Source organism: Castor canadensis, chromosome 13 (assembly GCF_047511655.1).
Source record: "Castor canadensis chromosome 13, mCasCan1.hap1v2, whole genome shotgun sequence".
Taxonomy (NCBI): Eukaryota; Metazoa; Chordata; class Mammalia; order Rodentia; family Castoridae; genus Castor; species Castor canadensis.
The window spans coordinates 1,719,708-1,738,615 of NC_133398.1; the positions used below are offsets into that span (position 1 = coordinate 1,719,708).

The following is an 18,908-nucleotide window of genomic DNA, read 5'->3' on the forward strand; positions in this document are numbered from 1 at the left end:
CTACAGAGAGCTCCTGGCACAGCCCCCAGCCCGTATCTCCCAGCCAGGGCTGAACACTTCTGGAAAGGCTCCCACAGAGGCGGCCAGCTCCCGTCCTGACTCTTTTCCTCCTTTTCTAAGCCAAGGAAAAGGGCATGTCATGGGGGAACAGCCAGAGACAAGGCAGCTCTGTCCTCCCCACACTGGCTTGTCTGCTCTGCCCTGAATGCTGGGTTTTTCCTAGCCAGGGGCCCCCGGAAGCCTCCTCCCCACAGGGCTGCCAGTGGCCAGCCGCCACAGCCCCTGGGGAACAGTCCATCCCCAGCCCCACTGAAGACAGCGTTAGAGAAGAGTCTGGGACCCTGTAGAACTGCCGCTGGCCTGAGGGGCTCCAGCCCGGGATGCAGCTACTAAAAGCAGGCCTGCACCCTGAGAGTCTGGGTGGCCCTGGTGGAGACCCCTGCTCAGGTGAGCCAGGCAGGAGCAGAGACTGGGAGTCTGGACTCTGTGTCGGGAGTTGGGGGAGCCCCCAAAGGGCTTTCGCAGGGGTGACATCAACTTGTTCATTCGGCAGTACTGAGAGCTGGCAGTGGGCTGGCCCAGCCCAGAGGGCTGTGCCTTCTAGGAAGTATCCAGTGGGGCTGGGGCTGGGGCCGGGGCTGGGCAGATGCTTATCCAGAGCCCCTCGGTGTGACTCTGGTGCAGGGGGCCAGGTGGGCACCCGAGAAGGCACAAAGCCAGTGGGGCTGTGGGGAGCCTCCTGGGCTGGGAGGATGAGAGGGAATTCAGCCCGTTAGGAGGAGGCAGGAGGGGCTGGAGGGAGCTGTGTGGGTGGGTGTAGGCATGCCAGGGGGTGGGGCTTTGTGGGTGCTGTATTTTCATGCAGTGGGCGTGGCCTGAGTGTGCAGGGAGGTGAAGCATGCCTTGTGGGCTTGGGAAGGTGGGCATGCTCTCCTATGCAGTGGGAGTAGTGAACATAGGTGTGACTGATGGGTTCAAGTCTGGTGGGAGGCAGGCGTCCAGGACTCAGTTTTTGTTTCCTGACAATAAAAACGGGATTTCGTGCAGCTAGAAGACAGAGCCCTGCTGAGTTTGAGCCTTCCTTCCCTCTGCTGGGACCTCCTCGGCCAGCAAAGAGGCCCCAGACTTGTGTCCTGGTGGGTGGGGGCAACTCCATGCCCATCCCCTCTGGGTGTGTGCCCTCCCCCTCCCCCCCCAACTCTTGACAGCTTACAGCCCCACCTCTGTGGCCAGAAGGCAAAGGCCCAGCCTTCCCCCATTGGATGCGGCTGCCTCACCCAACCATGCCGTTAAGGACACAGAGAGCAATGCGTGACTGAGGTTCTAGGCTCCCCTCTTGACCTGGGCAGCATGACCAATGTATAAGAGAGTTGAAGAAGGTAGGACCACGCCTCTACCCTCTGCCCTATCTCCAGTGGGCCTGAGCTGCCCTCTGTGCACCCTCCACCGCCTGCCCCCTTTTACCCTCTGGGACCAGCCCACTGCCGCATCGGCACAGAACAGCATGCAGAGGCCCCTCCCGTGGGAGACATGCCCTCTGGCACTTTCAGCCACTTCTGGGTCAGGGACACGCATGTGTGGGCTATAGGCTCTGGCCCTGGCCCTATCCACCATGGCCTGGCTAACTGACCAGTGCCCTGATACACTGGTGCCTCAGTGCCCCATCTGGGAAGTAAGAGGGGACAGTAGCCTAAGGGTGAGCATGAGCCTGTCACATTCAGGCCTGCTGATTCTAGAGTCAGTGCAGCAGGGGAGGGGACGGGTCAGGGAAGGCCGCATGGGGCCCTGCAACTCCAGCTGAGGGGAAAGCACATCTATTCAGGTTCTCACTGCGTCTCCGGCATGGAGAAGGGACTAACAGGGCAGACGAGGGATGGTGACATAGGTCCTGGTGGTGTGAGAAGGGGTCCAATCTGGGTCTAGTAAGGGGGAGGTGCAGTGGTCCAGCTGGGGGCAGGGGGCAGCCCGTGGGAGGGTCAGCTGGGAGAGGTGGACCCAGGGGCTTGGATGGCCCCCCTTGAACGTAGACCAAGGAACCTGCTGAGGATAAAAATGATGACCACTGCGATGTGTCTGATTTGGGTGGTGGTGAGGCTATGCTGGGGAAGTTTCCAGACTTTGCCCTTGGCAGGAGGGTCAGAAAGCTTAAGTGAGAGGGGCCAGGGCGTGAGGCCCCCAGTCAGGTAGCTCAGCCAAGGGAGTGTGGCTGCTGGAATTGGCTGGACCCAACTTCAGCAGCCTCGAGACAGAGGGTACATTTGTCTGGGCCCAGAGGGCCTCCAGCCCACATTCTGTCCGCCATGAAGGGCTCCGCCCCAGAGCCAGATCCAAGCTGAGTCTCAGAAGGGCATCTCAGCCTCTGCTACAGCTGGTGCCCACCCATACCACGTCATGGTGGAGGGCCAGGCAGGCTTGAAGCAGCTGTGCAGAGCCCAAGGCTCAGCAGACAAGGTGGGGAAACCAACTCTTGCCCCCAGGACGTTGAGGGCAGCCGAGAGATAGGCCCTCAGCTGGTGCACGGTGCAAGATGGAATGGGGCCCTCATCGGGTGTGCTGAGTAAGGGCCCCGCCCAGCTCTGAGATAGATTTGACCCCTGTAACTCAGCGACACACATGGTGGGCATGTGTGATGCCCCGAGCTCCGTCAGTTTGGAGTGACTCCGTCATTTCTTCCTCAGACCTGCCTTCCTAATCTGAGTGTGGGAGTAAACATCAAATGGCCCTGCAGAAAACAGCCCCAAGCCCCACTCTGCACCATCCCCTTCAGCCTGAGACTGCTACCACTCCTCCATGTCTGAATGTGCCGGGCAGTCTTCAGGGGCTGAGGAAAGACCCCCGACTACCACAGCCAAAGCAAGGGCAGGGAGCCCTGCTCTGGGGCGCTTGTGTTGGGGGGCAGGAGAAGCAGTAGATATCTCTGCCCTGAGTGCTTGGGGCCATGGCGCATGCAGGGTTAGGCTGGCAGCCTCTCAGTCGGACATCTCCCTAGGCTTCTGGATGACTACCCCAGATACCCCTGTGGACGGATGCTTTCCTGCCCAGGCTCTTCATTTCTCAGCCATTGGAGAACAAGGCATGAGGACGGTCTTCCTCAGTACCCTAGGCAACGTGGGGGGACACAGTCGTCCATTCTTGTGACCCTGTCATAGCTCCTCCTCTTTATTTCACCCCCTCCAGCCTAGACATTTGCCTTGGGCTGGGCTGAAGCCAGTGAGCTGGAGGCTGTGGGGAACACTCTGGGTCCCCAAAGTCCTTGGCTCATTCTGCCCCTGTCCCTTTTACACTACTCATTTTTAGGATGCCCATCATTTAAACAGGTGACATAGTCTCAGGGGTGCTGGCAGCCAGACCTGACCAGGGGCTCCCTTGTGCCACCAAGATAACAACAGGCCTTCCTTGGCACATTGGGAGCCCATGGACAGCCACACCTAGCTAGGCCTTGAATTGCCACTGGCTATTTGGGAGCAGGACACCCTTCCCAGTTGAGAGGCAGAGGCTTGGACTCCTTAGGGCGACAGTGTCAGACAGCCATCATCCTGCTATCTGTGGAGTGGGGTCTGAGAACCTGAGACTGCTGGACTGATTGCTTTGTGGCCCCTTCCCCTTCCCCGCACCCTTTGGACTTCTGGCCCAGGCTCATAATTAAATCAGAGCCCTGATAAGGCTCCACGGGGCACCTCTATAAATTGAGCCCCCTGGGGACTCCCAAGTGTCCGTTGATGCCAGGACTGGGTCTCCTCACCATACTGCTGTGTCACAAGCCCTGGGCTCCAATGCACACCTGCCATCTGACATACTCCTGGCAATTTCCAGCACATGTCTTGGGGTAGAGGGATATTTGGATCCCAGGAGGATCAGGATGAGGGGTGGGCACAGCAGCAGGTCTGCCTGGCCATGAGATGAGTCCAGGGTCTCCCCGGAGAAGTGCTGGACACATGCAGGCAGGGCAGAGGCTGGGGAGAGGGCCTCCAATTGGCAAATACTTTCTACTCTTGACACCCCACCCCCACCTCTCTGGAGCATTCTGCTGCCTTTTCCATAGCTGGCTGTACTCCCCTCCAACTCAGGCTACCTCCTCAGGGGCCAGTGATGATCCTAGATCTCAGCTAGCCACAGTCCTGCCAGCCTTTGCCACAGGGTTTCTGGCTTGACTTGGCTGTGTTGTTCTCTACATCTCAGGTTCTGTCCTGAGTTATCTGTCACCTTGTAAATGGCCTGGCTTCCCTGAGCAGGCAGGTCCTGCCAGGCTGGCTCTTCCCAGCCCTGGGGTCCTGCAAGTGCCCTGACCTGGGGTTGGACTTACTTTCCTGCCCAGGTATCACCTGTGCTGGCAGCACCTGGTACCTGTGCAACTTGGCCTGGGCCCCACCCAGGGACATGTTTGGAATAGTGGAGGCTGGTGGTTCCCCAAGTCTGCAGCTGGATGGTCACATACCAGGCGGCTGCTTCTCCCTACCCGCTGTGCCTGAGAACATGGGCTCCCATGACGGGTGACCTGTCTAGAGGTTGAGCCCAGGACCCTGGCTCAGACCCCTGCCTACCATGAGCTGCTCCTGTGCCCAGCATCATCTCCACCATGGACCAAGGAGCCCTGGCAGCGGGCTGACTTGGGGCCTCATCTGACACCTTTGTCACACCCTTGTCCCAGCCTGGGCTGCCCACAGTGAGCTCCAGTGGACCCAGAGACTCCTGCCTGCCTCCCAGAGCATGAGGGCAGGGCTCAGGAAGTAGAGTGGAGGGATCAGGGCTGACTCCATGGAAGGTACCGCAGTAGAGCACGTGGGCTACATGGACATCCAGGAAACTGGTGGGAGGCACAGCATGGCCGGGAAGAGAGCCCGGACCAGAAGAGGATCTTTCAGGACAGGGCGGGGACACCAAAGCCAAACCCCACTGGAGGTCAGATCCAATCCTCATGTCCCCACTTTGGCCAGCTTGTCTGATGCCCACAGTACAGTCAGGTTGTGTGTTTACCTCCACACGAGGAGCTGTGTGATCACTGGCCTGGGGTGCATGATGTCTGATCCTTGACACCCAAGGGCGCCAACCTGGCATAGCTGGCTTCAAGGCTCAGGGTTATCACTGGGCTGACCAAGCCCTGCTGTTTTCCAGGAGCCAGACCCAAGAGGACACAGAGACTGAGCGCAGAGACCTGGGACCTGCTGAGGTTGCCCCTGGAGCGGGTGAGCTGGACTCTGGGTGGGCAGCTGGGTGCCAGTGCTGGACATCAGCAGAGGTGTGGCCCACGTGTAGGCAGCAGGTTAATGAGCCTGGTGTGTAGTGTTTGCCAAGCTGTAACTGCTTGCCTCAGCCCCTGTCTGAGAGAGAAATGTCCCCTCAAGTGGCCTGAGGCCCTGCACCAGCCCATCTGCACTGCCCCACCCCCTGCCACGGTCCTGTGGCATGGCTTCTGCACCTCCTCCACATCACCCCACTGTCTTACCAGCTGTGTATCCCCAGGGGCAAGCATGGTCCTTTCCCACCCCATACTCAGCCTATATAGATGGCCAGTGTCCTGATGAGTCCATAGGCTCCTGTTCCCTGTCCACTCAGACACTGTGCCCAAGGGATAAACAAAGCTGTAACTGGTAGAGACATTGGAGGGAGTTCAGCAAATGCCAAACCCAAAGTGTGGGTGCTGTGTGGCCCTGGGGCAAGTACCCTGACCTCTCTGTGCCTGTGGGTCCTCCCATGTAGCATGGATTTGGTTGTGGACAGCCTCCAGGTCCTTGCATGGGCTTAAGGCCCAGAGATGCCCATGGTCACTGCCATTTCCTTCACACTAGACATTTGGAGAGGTCAGTATCCTTTAGACATCCTCCTTCCCTGTTCCCAGCCTAGGGAGCAGACAACTCTGCACCTTCTTGGCTCCATCCTCCTTCCTCACAAGGCTGAGCACCTACTGTGCGTGGTCAATGAAGTCAGGGAACCTGCATCTGCCTAGCCTCCCCCTTAGGGTCCTGGGGTGGGTCATTGGTTTGGAATTGCCCTGACCCACGTCCAGCCTGCCTCGCCTTCCCAGGAGCAGAATGGCGACACCCACCATGCAGGGGACTGGCGGGGACCAGGCAGGGACTCGCTCCCCCTCCCTGTGAGGAGCAGGAAGTACCAGGAGGGGTCGGACACCACTGACAGGCGGCCCCGGGACGGTAGCCACTCCCCGCTGGACAGTGCGGATGTCCGGGTGCAAGTGCCTCGCACGGTAGGTGCTTCCCCTCCCCCACGTCCAGCCTTGCAGGCAGGAGGCCAGGCCAGGCCTGGTCACTCCAGGGATGCCTCAGGCCCTGATGGGCTATCTGCCCGTGCGATGCCCTGGGCCCTGGGAGTTCAGGACAGTGTGTTTGTCATTTTCTCCTGGGGGCTGCAGGTGGGCCCTTTCTGTACAACAGACCTTACCTCTCTCTGGGCCTCACTTTCCATCTTTGTCACCAGTTGGGGATGGTACTTCCAGTCTTCAGGTGGCCTTGTTCTCTGTCCCCTGCCTCCCTCCCCGCATCACTGGAACCCTCCTCTAGGGTCCTGTGTGTGAGTCATAGGAGTGTGCTCCCCCTGCAGGGCCCTGGCTGCACATCCTGAGGAAGCTGAGCTAACACACCTGCCCTTGGGGTGCTCTCCCCACCCACTGGTCTCTCTGAGGCCCTGGTGTGGTCAGCTGGCGAGGACTCCAACTGAGAATGTCGATCCCAGGAGTCCTCTGACGGGAGCCACTGAAGGGGGTGTAGCCAGCAACCCCTTGGGGTTGCTGCAGAGCAGTGGGCCCAAGCGGAAGGACCTGTGGGGTGGCTGAGGGGCAGGTGGGAAACCCCCCACAGCCTACAGCCACAGAGCAGGTCCTCATGTGGAGGCCCCTGGAAGGCTACAGCGCCTGTCAGGCAGCAGTACAGAGGAGGGACTCTCCTGGTCATGGGCGGTGAGGTCCGGTGGGGCTTGTGGCGGGGGTGGTCAGTGCACAGCTGCAGAGTCCTGGGTGGAGGAGACAACCGGGAGCTGGTGTCCACCTTGGGCTCCTCCTGATCAGGGACTGGGAGACCCCACCTGTCCCAGCTAAGCTCAGGGTTCTGAGCAGAGCTGGCCTGGAGACCTTGTGGAGTGGGACAGGGTGTCAAGCAGCCTGGCAATAGTCTGCAGCATAGGTCCAGTATTTCCTGATACTGGAAGGGAGCTGCTGGGGGTTCAAGAGCACAGAGAGGTCAAGTCCATGGAGCCCCGATGCAGGACACAGGTCCAAAGCCTCTAAAACGTGCCCCTCCCTGATTAATAACCTCCCCAGCTGGTGGAGGGCGCGGGTGTGCTAGATATTCTTAGTGCCCCCTGGCTGCCTGGAACCCACCCTTCCCAGGAGCCTGGGGCAGCCAGCCGCCTCCCCTCATTCCATCCTAGCTCAGCTCCTACCCCCAGGGACACTAGGGATGTTGGGAATGTGGAGGCCTCTTTTTCGTGTACGCAGAGGAAGGCCCCACAGACAGAAGCCGAGGCAAGCCTCAGTTTTCCTTGGGAGCCCAGAGCCACCATCCGCAGGCTTCCCTGCCCAGCCCGGCTCTGGGTCGGGATTGGTCCACACTGCCAGTCTGTCTAGGATCTGCTTCTGGAATCTGGCTGAAGGAAGAGGCGGCTCTCCCCCTGGCCCTCATTCCAACCTCCCGGTCCCCTGATGACCCCGCTTTGGAAGGAAGCCTAGCACCCCCCCCATGTCAGGGCGGGAAAGCACTTTCAAATAAGCTGTCCACCCCCACAGCTCTCCAGTGTGAGCGCCCACAGGCTGAGGGGAGTGCTCTCTGCTGAGCTCAGGATTTGCTGTGTTTACGGAGCAAGCGTGCGTGTGCGTGTGTGTGTGCGCGTGTGTCTGTGTGGACACGCACTGCAGCGAGCGAGGGAGCGAGGGCGGTGCTGGGAGGGCCATCACCCCAGCTCCTATTTAAGCATCAGGCAAACACTGTGGGTCGCAGCAGTGGCAGCGAGGCAGCACTTGGCACTTCGGGCAGTGGTGGTGGCAGCACTGGGTACTCTGGCATCCTGCCTGAGCTGCACATGGCCAGGTGCCCCACATAGCTCCTGGTTGCTGCTGCTGGAGGGAGCCTGTGATCTGGCGTGAGTGTGGGGTTCCTGGGTGGCTCTTACACAGTACAGCCTGGGGAGCCAGGGGCTCTATTGGCTAGGGTGGTGTGGACCTAGCCAGGTCTGGTCATTCCTCCGTAGAAGCTGGGCTTAAACAAAGGTAGGCGAGGTTGCAGTCAGACTTCAGTAGGAACTGAGGTGGGAAGGAGCCAGGATTTGGGGGGAAGGGAGTAGCTCCATCACTGTTCTCACAGGCAGGGACCTATGATCTCCCAAGTGATGGTCCTGAGTAAGGGATATGAGGGGGCTTCTTGACATCCAGGGCCTCCTCCTGCAGCAGGCACTGAGCCCAGGCTTCGCATTTGGGTCTTAACCCCGCCTTGTATGGAAGGGTTGCATTAACCCTGGAGAGGTGGCTCCAGGCTAGCCTATAGGAGAATGTCAAGGATGGAGGGCAAGGCTGACCCTTTTTTGGGGCCCTTAGCTAGCTCTGCTGCCACATCTTATAGCCTCATGAGTGGGTGGGGGTGTGAGGAGGGGCCCTCCTTCAAGTGCATCCTTTGAACCCCAAGGCTCAGCCCAGGGGAAGGTTGGAGCAGTCCAGGGTTGTTGAGAGGCCTGGGAAGCCCTGTTGAGTGGCCCACTGGCTGGAGCACAGCTTGGGCCAAACCTGGGGCAGTTCTCTTCTGAGTCAGAAGTCTGCCTCCTTCCGGCAGATGCGGGCTGACTGACCAGCACCCCACCTGGGCCTGCAGGTCAGAAGGCTCAGCCAAAGTTCCAGTTTCCTGGCCTGGGTCCCTCCAAGCCAGATCTCCCCAACCCTCCTCCAGCTCTGGCAGGGCAGGGGCTGCAGCCCTGAGTCAGGCTGCAGAAGGACAAAGCCTGGAATGGAGTTGGGGGGTCAACCTGAGGGCCTGGAGTCCAGTGGAGTCTCTTTCTTCTGTACCGGTGTGGCTGCCCTGGCTTGCCCACAGCTCCTCTGCTGGGTCCCCTTTGCCGTCAGAGACTTGAGTCCAGTCCTAAAACAGGGTTCTTCAAATCCTAGCTCTGCTCTTGCCTTTGTGTAACCTTGGGCAGGTCACACGACCTCTCTGTGCCCCTGCCTCCTTTGTGCATGGGGCTGTCTCTTGGACACTGGGAGCTCCGGGTAGCAGGAATCTGGGTGTAGGTCTGGCACTCAGTGGGCAATGTCTTTGCATAGCTGGCCTTCCCGCTTGTGCACTTGTTCTGGTTCTGTGTAGTCCCGCAGAGGCCTGCAGCCAGCTGAGAGTGGTGGACTAGGGTAAGGTGCACTGGTTCCACCTGGAAGGTAGATGGGCTCTGAAACCTGCTGTACCCACTGCTGGCCCTGGGGTCCAGGACAGGCAATTGAGGGAGGGGGTTCAGTGCTGGCCTGTGCTGGCCTTGCCCCTTAGGAGGCCCCAAGAGATCACACCCTCCACCACAGGGAGGCCCAGGGTGGAGCAGGCTTGCCTAAGGTCACTTGGCACTGGGAGCCCAGGACCTGGTCTCAGGCTTTGCATATTCTACCTCCTCCGTCTGGAAGCAGCCCCTCCTGGAGCCACTCCTTTCTTCCCACTGAGACCCTGCCATGGTGGATCACCTCGGGTCAGGTCAGGCCCAGACCCAGACTAAACTGCCAGGCTGCTCACTCCCTGACAGCAGTTCTGAGTCCTTGCCGTCCACCTATTGACCCAGGGCTCCAGAGCCCAGCACAGCAGCCCCAGTGGCAGGTATAGCCTTGGGTAGACATGGATCTTTCTGTGGGGACAAAAGGAGCTGCTGGCCAGAGCCTGGGGGCAGGGAGCCTATGCACCCTCGGAAGCTTCCCCTGCTCCAGGGCCAGCTCTTAGTAGGAGAGCAGCTGCTGTTCAAGGTATTTTCTATCTGTCCACCCACTAGACCTATGCTCCTGGGTCCCCCATGCAGGGGCCCAGGCTCTGCCCTCTGGCTACCCAGATTCCTGCCTCAGCCAACTCACAGAGGGAGGTTCTGGGGAGTATTAGTGGCTTCTCTTCTGCCCCAGGGTCCTGACCCCTATGCAGCTGCTGTTCTCTGGGCCTGCCCACTGGTCCAGGACCTTGTAAACATGTCGCCCAAACTCAGAAAGGGACAAAAACAGGAACCCTCATTTCCCTGCCTGGGGCTCCTTGCCTTTGATGATGTGACCTGAGGTTGCTGGGACTGTTGGACCTGTCAGTTATCAGTGCCATATATTCAGTGACCACCCAGACCCCTGCCCATGAAAGCCTGGCCACATGTCCACTCATCCAGCATACTCTGCAAAGTGCTGTGCTAGGGGCCAGGCACACATGAAGCTGGGTGAAGGAGCTGACGGGACCATGGTGGGGTGGGTGCACCAGGAGGCTTCCTGGAGGTGGCAGCTACTGGCCTGGATCAGCCTGGGGAGCATTCCAAGTTGAGGCTGGAAGAGGGTTGGGAGGGGTGGCAGGTGCGGGTGGCCCAGGCAGGGGCAGCAGTAGTAAGGCAGGGGATAACCAAAGGCTGGCCTGAGGTGGCGGCAGAGGAGTGGGGACAGGAGGCAGGGAAAAGTGGACACACACTGGGTGCCATGGAAAGAGGAGAGCAAGGAGAGGGTCCTCACCTTGACCCGGCAGTCAGAAATGCAGCGTCTGTGTACCTGAGGGGTGGAGCTGCAGTGGCACCTTTGTCCCCCAACCCAGAGCATCCCCAGGGCCCCGTCTTCGGATGAGGAGTGCTTCTTTGACCTGCTGAGCAAATTCCAGAGCAGCCGCATGGACGACCAGCGCTGTCCCCTGGAGGAGGGTCAGGCAGGGGCTGCTGAGGCCACGGCCGCCCCCACCCCAGAGGAGAGGGCCGGTGAGTACAAGGTCCAGGGCTCACAGCCCTGCCCCATGTGGGGTGGTGGCCTCTTAACCACGCACCCACCGCTAGACTGCACCCAGTACTGATCCTGGTGAGTCCTGCCAAGTAGGCCCTGAAGGGCAGGACAGGCCAGCTGCAAAGTGCCCCTTGTCACCGAAAGCTTCCTCCTCACTTGTCCCCAAAGCTGCAATCCTGGGAAGCATATAATTACCCCACCCCCCGGAACATGCAGGATGCAGCGCTGCCTCTTAGTGCGTGGGAGGCCAAGACTCTTCTGTCACCTCCTGGAAGCCCCAGGAGGCGGGAGTAGGAGCCATGGCGGGCAGGACAGTTGAGAGCAGCTCAGGGCCTGTCAGTGGAGATGCCACTAGGCTCATGTCCCCGGGGGCTCAGCAGAACGTACTCAGCACTCCCACAAGCCTGCTCAGCGTGAGGCCTGACCCTTCTGTGGGCCCCTTCCTCAGCGCACCCATGGCCCCCGCAGGTACGCTCCTAGGCCTCACTCTGTCCCCTGCAGCTCAGCCCTCGATGACAGCCTCCCCCCAGACCGAGGAGTTCTTTGACCTCATCGCCAGTTCCCAGAGCCGCAGGCTGGATGACCAGCGGGCCAGCGTGGGCAGCCTGCCCGGGCTGCGTATCACCCACAACAACGTGGGGCACCTCCGAGGCGACGGGGACCCCCAGGAGCCAGGAGATGAATTCTTCAACATGCTTATCAAGTACCAGGTGGGCCTGCACCCCGGAGAGGCCTGGAGGCGGGGGCATTTTTCCAGCCTCGTCCAGGCTGCTATTGCAGCCCAGCCCTGTACTGGCCCTCATGCAGCGCAGGCACCTGGCAGGCTGCAGTGGGCTGGTCCCTCTGTCTCAGGCTGTGTCTGAGGGGCAAATGGACTCATGCATGACCAGTCACTGGACATCTATGGGTGCTCAGGCCAGAACCTCCTTCCTGGGAGCCTCTGTTTGCTGAGGAGATGAGAGTTCCTGCAAAGGCAGCCTTGGGACACCCTCAGGCTCCACCGCCCCTTATGGTAAAGGAGTTCAGAGGGGGGTCGCCAGGTCCCCAAAGCCATGGCTTCGGGGATCCCCTCCAGCTTCCACATGTAGATAAAGGAAACCAAGAACCATATAGCACCCCAGAGTCAGAAGAGAAGGAAACCCTGGGGCTGCTAGCTGGCTGGCTGGGAGAACAAAGGCAGGAATGCCCCAACGGAACCACACACAATGGACAGAGAGCAGGGCAGGGGACCAGTCTGCAGGGAGAGGCATGACCAGGGTGGGCCAGCCATGGGCCCCACCTGCATGGTGGGGTAGGCAGGACAGGGGTGCTGGTGAGCTGAACTGCCCACCCAGGCCTGGAGGTGCAGGGGACTGGCCCTCACTGGGTCCAGCATCCCTCAGCAGACAGTGGTGGGGTTTTGGGGTCAGGATATTTAGGAGTATGGCTGGGGTGGGGGTGGGGCTGCAGCTGCACCAGGCCTGCACACAGCCAGATGTTTCCAGACCTGATGTTCATTCCCACAGAGGAGACGGAACCACAGCCATGGGCCAGGCGTCCAACGAGCTGCCTCTAAGCCAGCTCCTTCCAAGAAGTCCAGAGCCCCCCGTCCACTTGCACGCTTGCGCCAGCAGCTGCACCGGCTCCCATCCCTTCTGCTCCAGGCCCTGCAGAGAAGCTCCTCAGACTACTCAGCCTCAATGCCAGGGCAGGGAGGGCCCCGGGGTCAGCCAAATGACTCAAAGGGGATCTCTGGGGAGCTCCACACTGCAGGAACTGGAGCTCCAGGCCCACTGGAGTCCAGGGCTGAGTCAGGTTCCCCAGCAGTGCCGAGGGAAAGTTGTACCCTGTCACTCCCTGGGGGTCATCAGGTCTTGGGAGCAGGGTTGGCCTAGCAGCTGCCTCCTAGGCCTGGCTTACTCCGTGCTCAGCAGATCTCATCTGGCTCCTTGTTGGTGGGCTGACCTCAGGTTCTGGGGGACATACAGCCCCCAGGAGACACTGTCAGGTCCAGGGCTCCCAACATCACTCCAGAGTCAGGCAGGTGGACATAAAGAGGCCTTTAGTGGCCTAGCCAGGTCCCACCCAGATTGGACCAGCTCTGTTTAGCCAGTGCCTACTGCCCTGGGATGGTCAGTGGTGAACCTGCTGTCCACTGGGCCCAGGTAACTAGGATAGGCCCTCCAAGGGCCTGGGGAGAGCAAGAGCACCAACCTGCATGCATGTCTGCCTAGTCCTCCAGGATTGATGACCAGCGCTGTCCACCACCAGACGTTCTGCCCCGAGGCCCCACTATGCCAGATGAGGACTTCTTCAGCCTTATCCAGAGGGTGCAAGCCAAGCGAATGGATGAACAGCGTGTGGACCTTGCTGGCAGCCCAGAACAGGAAGCCAGCGGGCCTCCTGATCCCCAGCAGCAGTGCCAGCCTGGCACCAGCTAAGGTGTTGCACCCATGCCCAGGCCCAGACCTACCCCGCCCCTGCTCCTGGACTCTGGGGGCTCAGATATGTCCACCATGGCCACAGTCCCGAGAAGCCGAATCACCCCAAGGCCATGGCTGAAGGTCGGCTCTGAGCCCCTGGCCCTACCTGCTGAGCCGGACTCTGGGCATGCCCCTCCCCAGGGTGGCAGGCTCAGGTCAGAGCCGCTTATGTGGGGGAGGGTATGTTCTGTCCTTACATGGTCCATGGCTTCCTGCAAGCCTGGCTCTGCCCTGTCCCTGACCCAGGCTGGACCTTCAGCATGTCAGCCCCAAATCCCGGTGCTGCCCAGACCTCCCCTCCTGGGCTTTGTCCTGCCCTGCCAAATGTGAAACCATGCCACCTCCCCAACCCCACAGGGGTCTCCAAAGACTTCTGGGGACTCCACTGACATGGGTGTGTCCTGCCTCCAGCTGGCCCTGGGATGGCCATGCAGATCTACTCAATGCCCTCGGTCCCCAGTTGCCAGGATGGGTCCTCTCCCAGCCTGTCTCCCAGTGTAGGAGGAGAAAGCCTGGCCAGGCAGCCCACAGAGGCAGTAGGGCAGGCAAGTGCCACCAGAGCCCTGGGCTGTGGTGTGCCATTCTGGGCCCACAGCGCTTTGAGGAGGGCCCTGCCTTGTCTATAGCAGAGGGAAGGATGGGGCAGGGGCTCTCGATCCTAAACTCCAAGCCCCTAAGCTCACCTGGCCTTCAGGCCAAGAACACAGGCAGGGCCTGGTGCTAGGATGCTGGCTAGCAGTGGGTGATGGCACCAGAGGGGGACTCAGTTCAACTGGGCCCTCTAGATTCCCCAAATGAGCACCACACCACCAGCTGGGGGAGGTGACATCACAACCTTCTCCCTGGGGAAGCGTCCAGTCAGCTCACAGGACACTACACTTGGGACCCAAGACTCAGGCAGGACCTACTGGAGCCTCTGTGAGACAGGCCCCTCAGGGAGCATGGCACTCTGCTGTTGCAGAGAACCTGCCTCAGCCCCCTGTGGGACCCCCAGGCTCCCCTTCTGGTCCACTTGCTGTTGGCTTGTCAGTGCATTGCCCCATGGCCCCCAGAGTACAGCTGCCCAGCGTACTCTGAGCCAGGGAGGGGCCTGACCCCGCCAGCCTGGGAGCAGGACTAGGGCAAGGGAGACTGAGGGCCACCCCCAGGCTCTGTGTAGGGACCCCTCTTCTGACCCCAAGGGTGGAGGCAGAATCAGAGCGCAGGGTCTCGGGAGGCGGTAGCCACCTGCATACTTGAATGTACATGTGTATTTATTGCTCACGTGTTTGCCATGTCGTTGGTGGGTCCTTTCCAACCCGAGAGGTACGTTTCTTTTTTTCCCAAAAAAATAAAGTCTGCAAAATAAATGTGGGTCCTGCTGGGATTTGTGCTAGGGAATGAAGGTTGGCTCTCCCAGGGGTTCCAGGGCTGACCTGACCTGATCTGTGCCCATCCCCGAATACCTGCTGACTGGTCACCAGAGCCCAAGGGATGTGAGGTACCTGCTGTATTTAATGGTGGGGGGCTGGGATTCAGGGATTAAGCAGACCCCTGCCATCAGAGCCCAGGTGTTCCAAGCCAAGACCTTCACCTCTGATCCTCACGTCCCTCCCTCAATTGTCTGAGCTTCCCAGAAGCAGGAGGCAGGGGCAAGATGCAGCACAATGGAATGGCAGGCAGCCTCTCCGCACCTGGCCAGCCCCTGTGGCTGTCCACGCACGGCCTGCTGCTGCCCAACCAAAACCACAGAGTTTTGTCCCAGGCCAGGAGTCCCCATGGGGTTGTGGATCCAGCTGTGGACACAGTGGAGGAGCTTGGAGCAGCCCCAGCTTCATCCTCAGTGCTCATGTGGCAGGCAGCACCCCACAGTGCTCACATCAAGGGAACAGACACCCTTGATTTGACCCTGGCTGGGGCTAAAGGAGGCAGCCCAGGGAGGGGCTAGCAGAACCCAGGCCAAGGCTGCCCCAGAGAAGCCACACTGCTTCCAGACAGGCTGTTATTGCTCAGGTGTGGGAGGCCAACAGCAGGAGGCGGCTGCCAAGAGGAGGGCAAGCCGTGCCATGGGGCCATGTGGGAAGTGCTGGGCTGGTGGAGGAGGGGATGTGGGCAGAGGTCTTTATTGTGGCTTCTATGGAGTGGGAGGGACAAGGATGAGGTGAAAGCAGCTTATAATTGTCTGGTTTGAACACTTCCAGGGGGGCCTGGGCATAGGGGGTGCTCGGAATCATCAGATGCCTGGCTGTGGGGTGGGGAGGGCAGGGCAGCGCATCCAGATGTAGGTCTACAGAGCAGGGTGAGACAAAGCTGTGTCGGTGGTTGCAGATGGAAGGTGGGGTGTGCTGGAAGGGCTCTACTGTCTAGGAGTGAGCCATCCTGGGAGGAGCCCTACAAAACCCCAGACGTAGAGCGTCAGAATACAGAAAAGATGTGAATCCACATGTCCAAGCTCTAGGCCTCAGTGTCCCCATCCAGAAGAGCAGGCCTCCTGGATCCATTCTACACTTTCAGGTCCATTCAGCACCCAGGCCTTTGCAGACACTGGTCTAGACCTTCTGTGGCAGTGAGGTGCCTAGGCCTGGTCCAGCCCCACTGGCCTCCTGTACTTCCTTCCCCCACCAAGGAAACCCCAGCTGGTTCTCTATGACCTCAGTGCCCTCCATGGAAGAGCAGGCGGGGGTGGGGGGCTTGTTCAGCCTCGAGGACAGTGGGTTTCCACAATGGCACAGGAGGCTCTGGGTGGGAATAATAGCAGGTTGTTAGCTGAGGGAAGGATGGGGTAATCTAAGCAAGGCACAAACTACAAACGCACGCAGCCTCCCACGGCCGGGTGTGAGCTTAATCACTAGCTGGGTCCTGTGGGGAAGGGGCCACATTGTGTCCCTGTCACACTCTACTCAGCTGCCGTCTCCACCCTCTCACAACCCAGGTCTTTCCTTGCCAGACATGGCTGGTGTTTAATGTTGACGGTCACATGGCCAGAACACTTCTAGGAACAAACCATCCTGCGTCTGCTTGCTTCCCTAAACACAGGAACATCCTGCAGGAGAGTCAAACAAAGCCAGAGACAAACCACATGGCAAGGAAGGGGGTTGGAGAGTCTGAGGCTCTGACAGGCAGTATCACAAGGTCCAAGGACCCTGGAAACTTCATTTGGCTCACACTTCCCTTCCAAGCCCCTAAGCATAGTTACTGCCACCATAAGCAGCCTGGTGACACAAGGAAGGCAGGCCTGAGAGAGACAGTGACCTGCCCAACACCACACATGTTCTGCTTCCATGTCCAGCCTTCTGCCTACCTGCACACCACCCTGCTATGGGCAAGTATGAGGTGATTCCTCTGTAAGAGAGATGACAGTGAAGCAGGAGGTCCTGCAGCTGCAAGGGGGGCTTGGGGTAGTCATTCTGCCTCCAGAAAAGAAAGGCAGTAAAGCATAGAGGTCACATCTGTTTACTGACAGGAAACAGGAGTCCAAGAGGCTGGGGCTGAATGTAGCATCTTCCTGGAAGGCAGGGAGTCCACAGGCGAGGGACCACTAGAGTCAGCTCCGTTCCATCTGGTCAGGGTGGGTGGGATCTTCACCCTCACCCGCTTCCGAGGCAGTAGCAGGGCTAGAAGCCCCCTCAGTCTCCAAAGTCAATTCCAGGGCTCCCTCACCAGCTACCCGGCGTACCTCCTCCCCTCTGGCTGCCAGGATTTCTTCAATGTTCCTGCAGGACAGAGAGGCAGCATCACTCCTGTACCTGGTCTCCTGGAGGGCACCCCATGGCCAGCTCCAACTGGGAGCCAGTCTAGCGCCTGGGTGACATCAGGGCCATACAGGCACCATGCATGCCTTCACCAACCCCTGTGACAGTCACATGTGCCTGCCAGCAAGCATTACCTCAGGAACCAAGAAACAAAGACAACATGCCATCTCCCCTGTTGTGGAAGTGCCACTGTGGTGACCCTTCCTGCAGTCCTGCTCCATCCCCCGTGTCTACAGCTCAGGTCTGACGGGACTTGGTCAACAGCCCAACGGTCACACACCAGTGGCACACTGGCCCTTCATAGCTCTACTAGGCACTGCTGTGACTGTCCCACACTCACACGAGGACGGGGAGCTCAGAAGCCAGAATGCATGACCCAGGACCCCCATCAGGGTGGCAAGGCTAGCTTCTGACACCCCTCCACTGCCTTTCAGGCCAAGGCCCAGTCCATACCACCAGATCACACCTTCCCATCTCTGTGGCTCTGGCATCCTGAGTCAGTAGAGATGAGGCTCACAGAGAAAGTGTCAAGGTTGTCAGAGAGGGCAGAGGTCAGGCATCAAGGCAGAGCCCAGGCTGGCCAATGTGTAGCTGCTACATTTGAGGGGCACACTGATACCAAAAAGCTATTCAAAAAGAATTTATCTGATATTCCAACTTAACTGTGTGACCCGGCATGGACAAGGAGGCTGGGCTGGCCAGGTAGGATCCAGAGACACCCAAGCTAGGCAAGGGCGCCCCAGGGAGGCCAGGTGTATGTTCTTGCTGGGCTTGTGGTCCAGGACCTGGACCCATCCTAGGGTATGAACCTCCATCCCCCAACCCACTCAGGTGGCCTCACCTCTTTCCATCCAGGTCGGAGAACCAGCCCAGGTTGTCTGCGATGATGTGGTGGTTCTGGCAGCCAGGGCAAGTCACAATGACCACACCCTGGTGATAGGCCAACTTTGAGATGCGCTTGGAGGACCGAGTTCCACAGACCTAGCTAGGACATAGAGCTGGTTAGGCTAGGAGCCCACCAGCCTGGCCCCTCCCAGGAAAGACTGCCTCTTGAGGACTAGCCCCGCCCCCAAGAGACAACCCCACCCCTTACAGCACGCCACGCCCCTTCCTTCCCAGAAGGCCTGACACCTGAGGAATGGCCCCACCCCCTGAGGGATAGGCCCGCCCTTTCCAGAGAGCCAGCCCCACCCCTTTCCCTGAACGCCGTCCCTCAAGGATAGCCCCGCCCCTCGGGAGGCCCCGCCCCCTCGGAAGGTCCCGCCCCGCGGATAGCGCCACGCCTCCAGCCCCGCCCCCTTGGAAGGTCCCCTCCGGGGTCCTCCCCCCAACTCCCTCCGCAACGTCCTCTGGCACCAGGTGAGGTCGCCCCGCCCTACGCGCGCCCACCTTGCAGGTATAGACAAGCTGGTAGTGCGCCGCCTCCACACGCCCGAGAGCCGCCGCGGGCCCCGGCCCGGAGGTCGAGCGCCGCCAGCCCCAGTCTCGTCGCCTTCCCGCGACCTTCGAGGGATTCCTTTGGCCCCACAGCCGCCTCAGGCCTGGCCCACGGGGTCGTCCGCTCCACAGCAGTGTCGGCACGCGGCCCAGCGCCGTCCGCCACATCCCGCTCTACTGCCCCAGCCGCCCCTCCTGGCACCGCCCCGCCCGACGAGGTCGAGCCCGCCATCTTGGAACCGGGCACCGCAAGCGGAAACACCCATTTTTGGGCTTCCTTCCGCCGGCCGGGGCGCGTTGCGCTCTGTTGCCCCCTGGCGCCTTTCCTCGCGCACTGCGGCGCCACCACTCGGCTCTGCG

The 18,908-nt window shown here is 60.1% G+C and overlaps 2 protein-coding genes across 8 annotated transcripts in view; one reads left to right on the plus strand and one right to left on the minus strand.

Moving 5' to 3' along the window:
• Positions 1-14,742, plus strand: part of Gpsm1 (G protein signaling modulator 1) — a 30,872-nt gene extending 16,130 nt beyond the window's left edge. For 2 of the 6 annotated variants that reach the window (XM_074052833.1, XM_074052834.1), the window contains 5 exons: positions 5,113-5,183; positions 6,023-6,202; positions 10,740-10,896; positions 11,420-11,628; positions 13,132-14,742. In XM_074052833.1, coding sequence (XP_073908934.1) covers positions 5,113-5,183; positions 6,023-6,202; positions 10,740-10,896; positions 11,420-11,628; positions 13,132-13,338 — 824 coding nt within the window. In that variant the 3' untranslated portion in view covers positions 13,339-14,742. The other 4 variants (XM_074052830.1, XM_074052831.1, XM_074052832.1 and 1 more) reach the window with 4 other exon arrangements.
• Positions 14,743-16,796: 2,054 nt separating this feature from the next.
• On the minus strand, positions 16,797-18,853 carry Dnlz (DNL-type zinc finger). 2 transcript variants are annotated; one of them, XM_020183536.2, is made up of 3 exons: positions 18,501-18,838; positions 17,953-18,092; positions 16,797-17,072 (listed from the first exon to the last, which is right to left on the minus strand). In XM_020183536.2, exons 1-3 carry the CDS (start codon positions 18,714-18,716, stop codon positions 16,904-16,906), a joined length of 525 nt encoding a protein of 174 aa, XP_020039125.1. In that variant the 5' UTR covers positions 18,717-18,838; the 3' UTR covers positions 16,797-16,903. The 2 variants fall into 2 exon arrangements, with proteins under 2 accessions (XP_020039125.1, XP_073908938.1); XM_074052837.1 differs by having other exon boundaries at positions 16,938-17,072; positions 17,953-18,096; positions 18,501-18,853.
• Between the last annotated feature and the right edge of the window lie 55 nt (positions 18,854-18,908).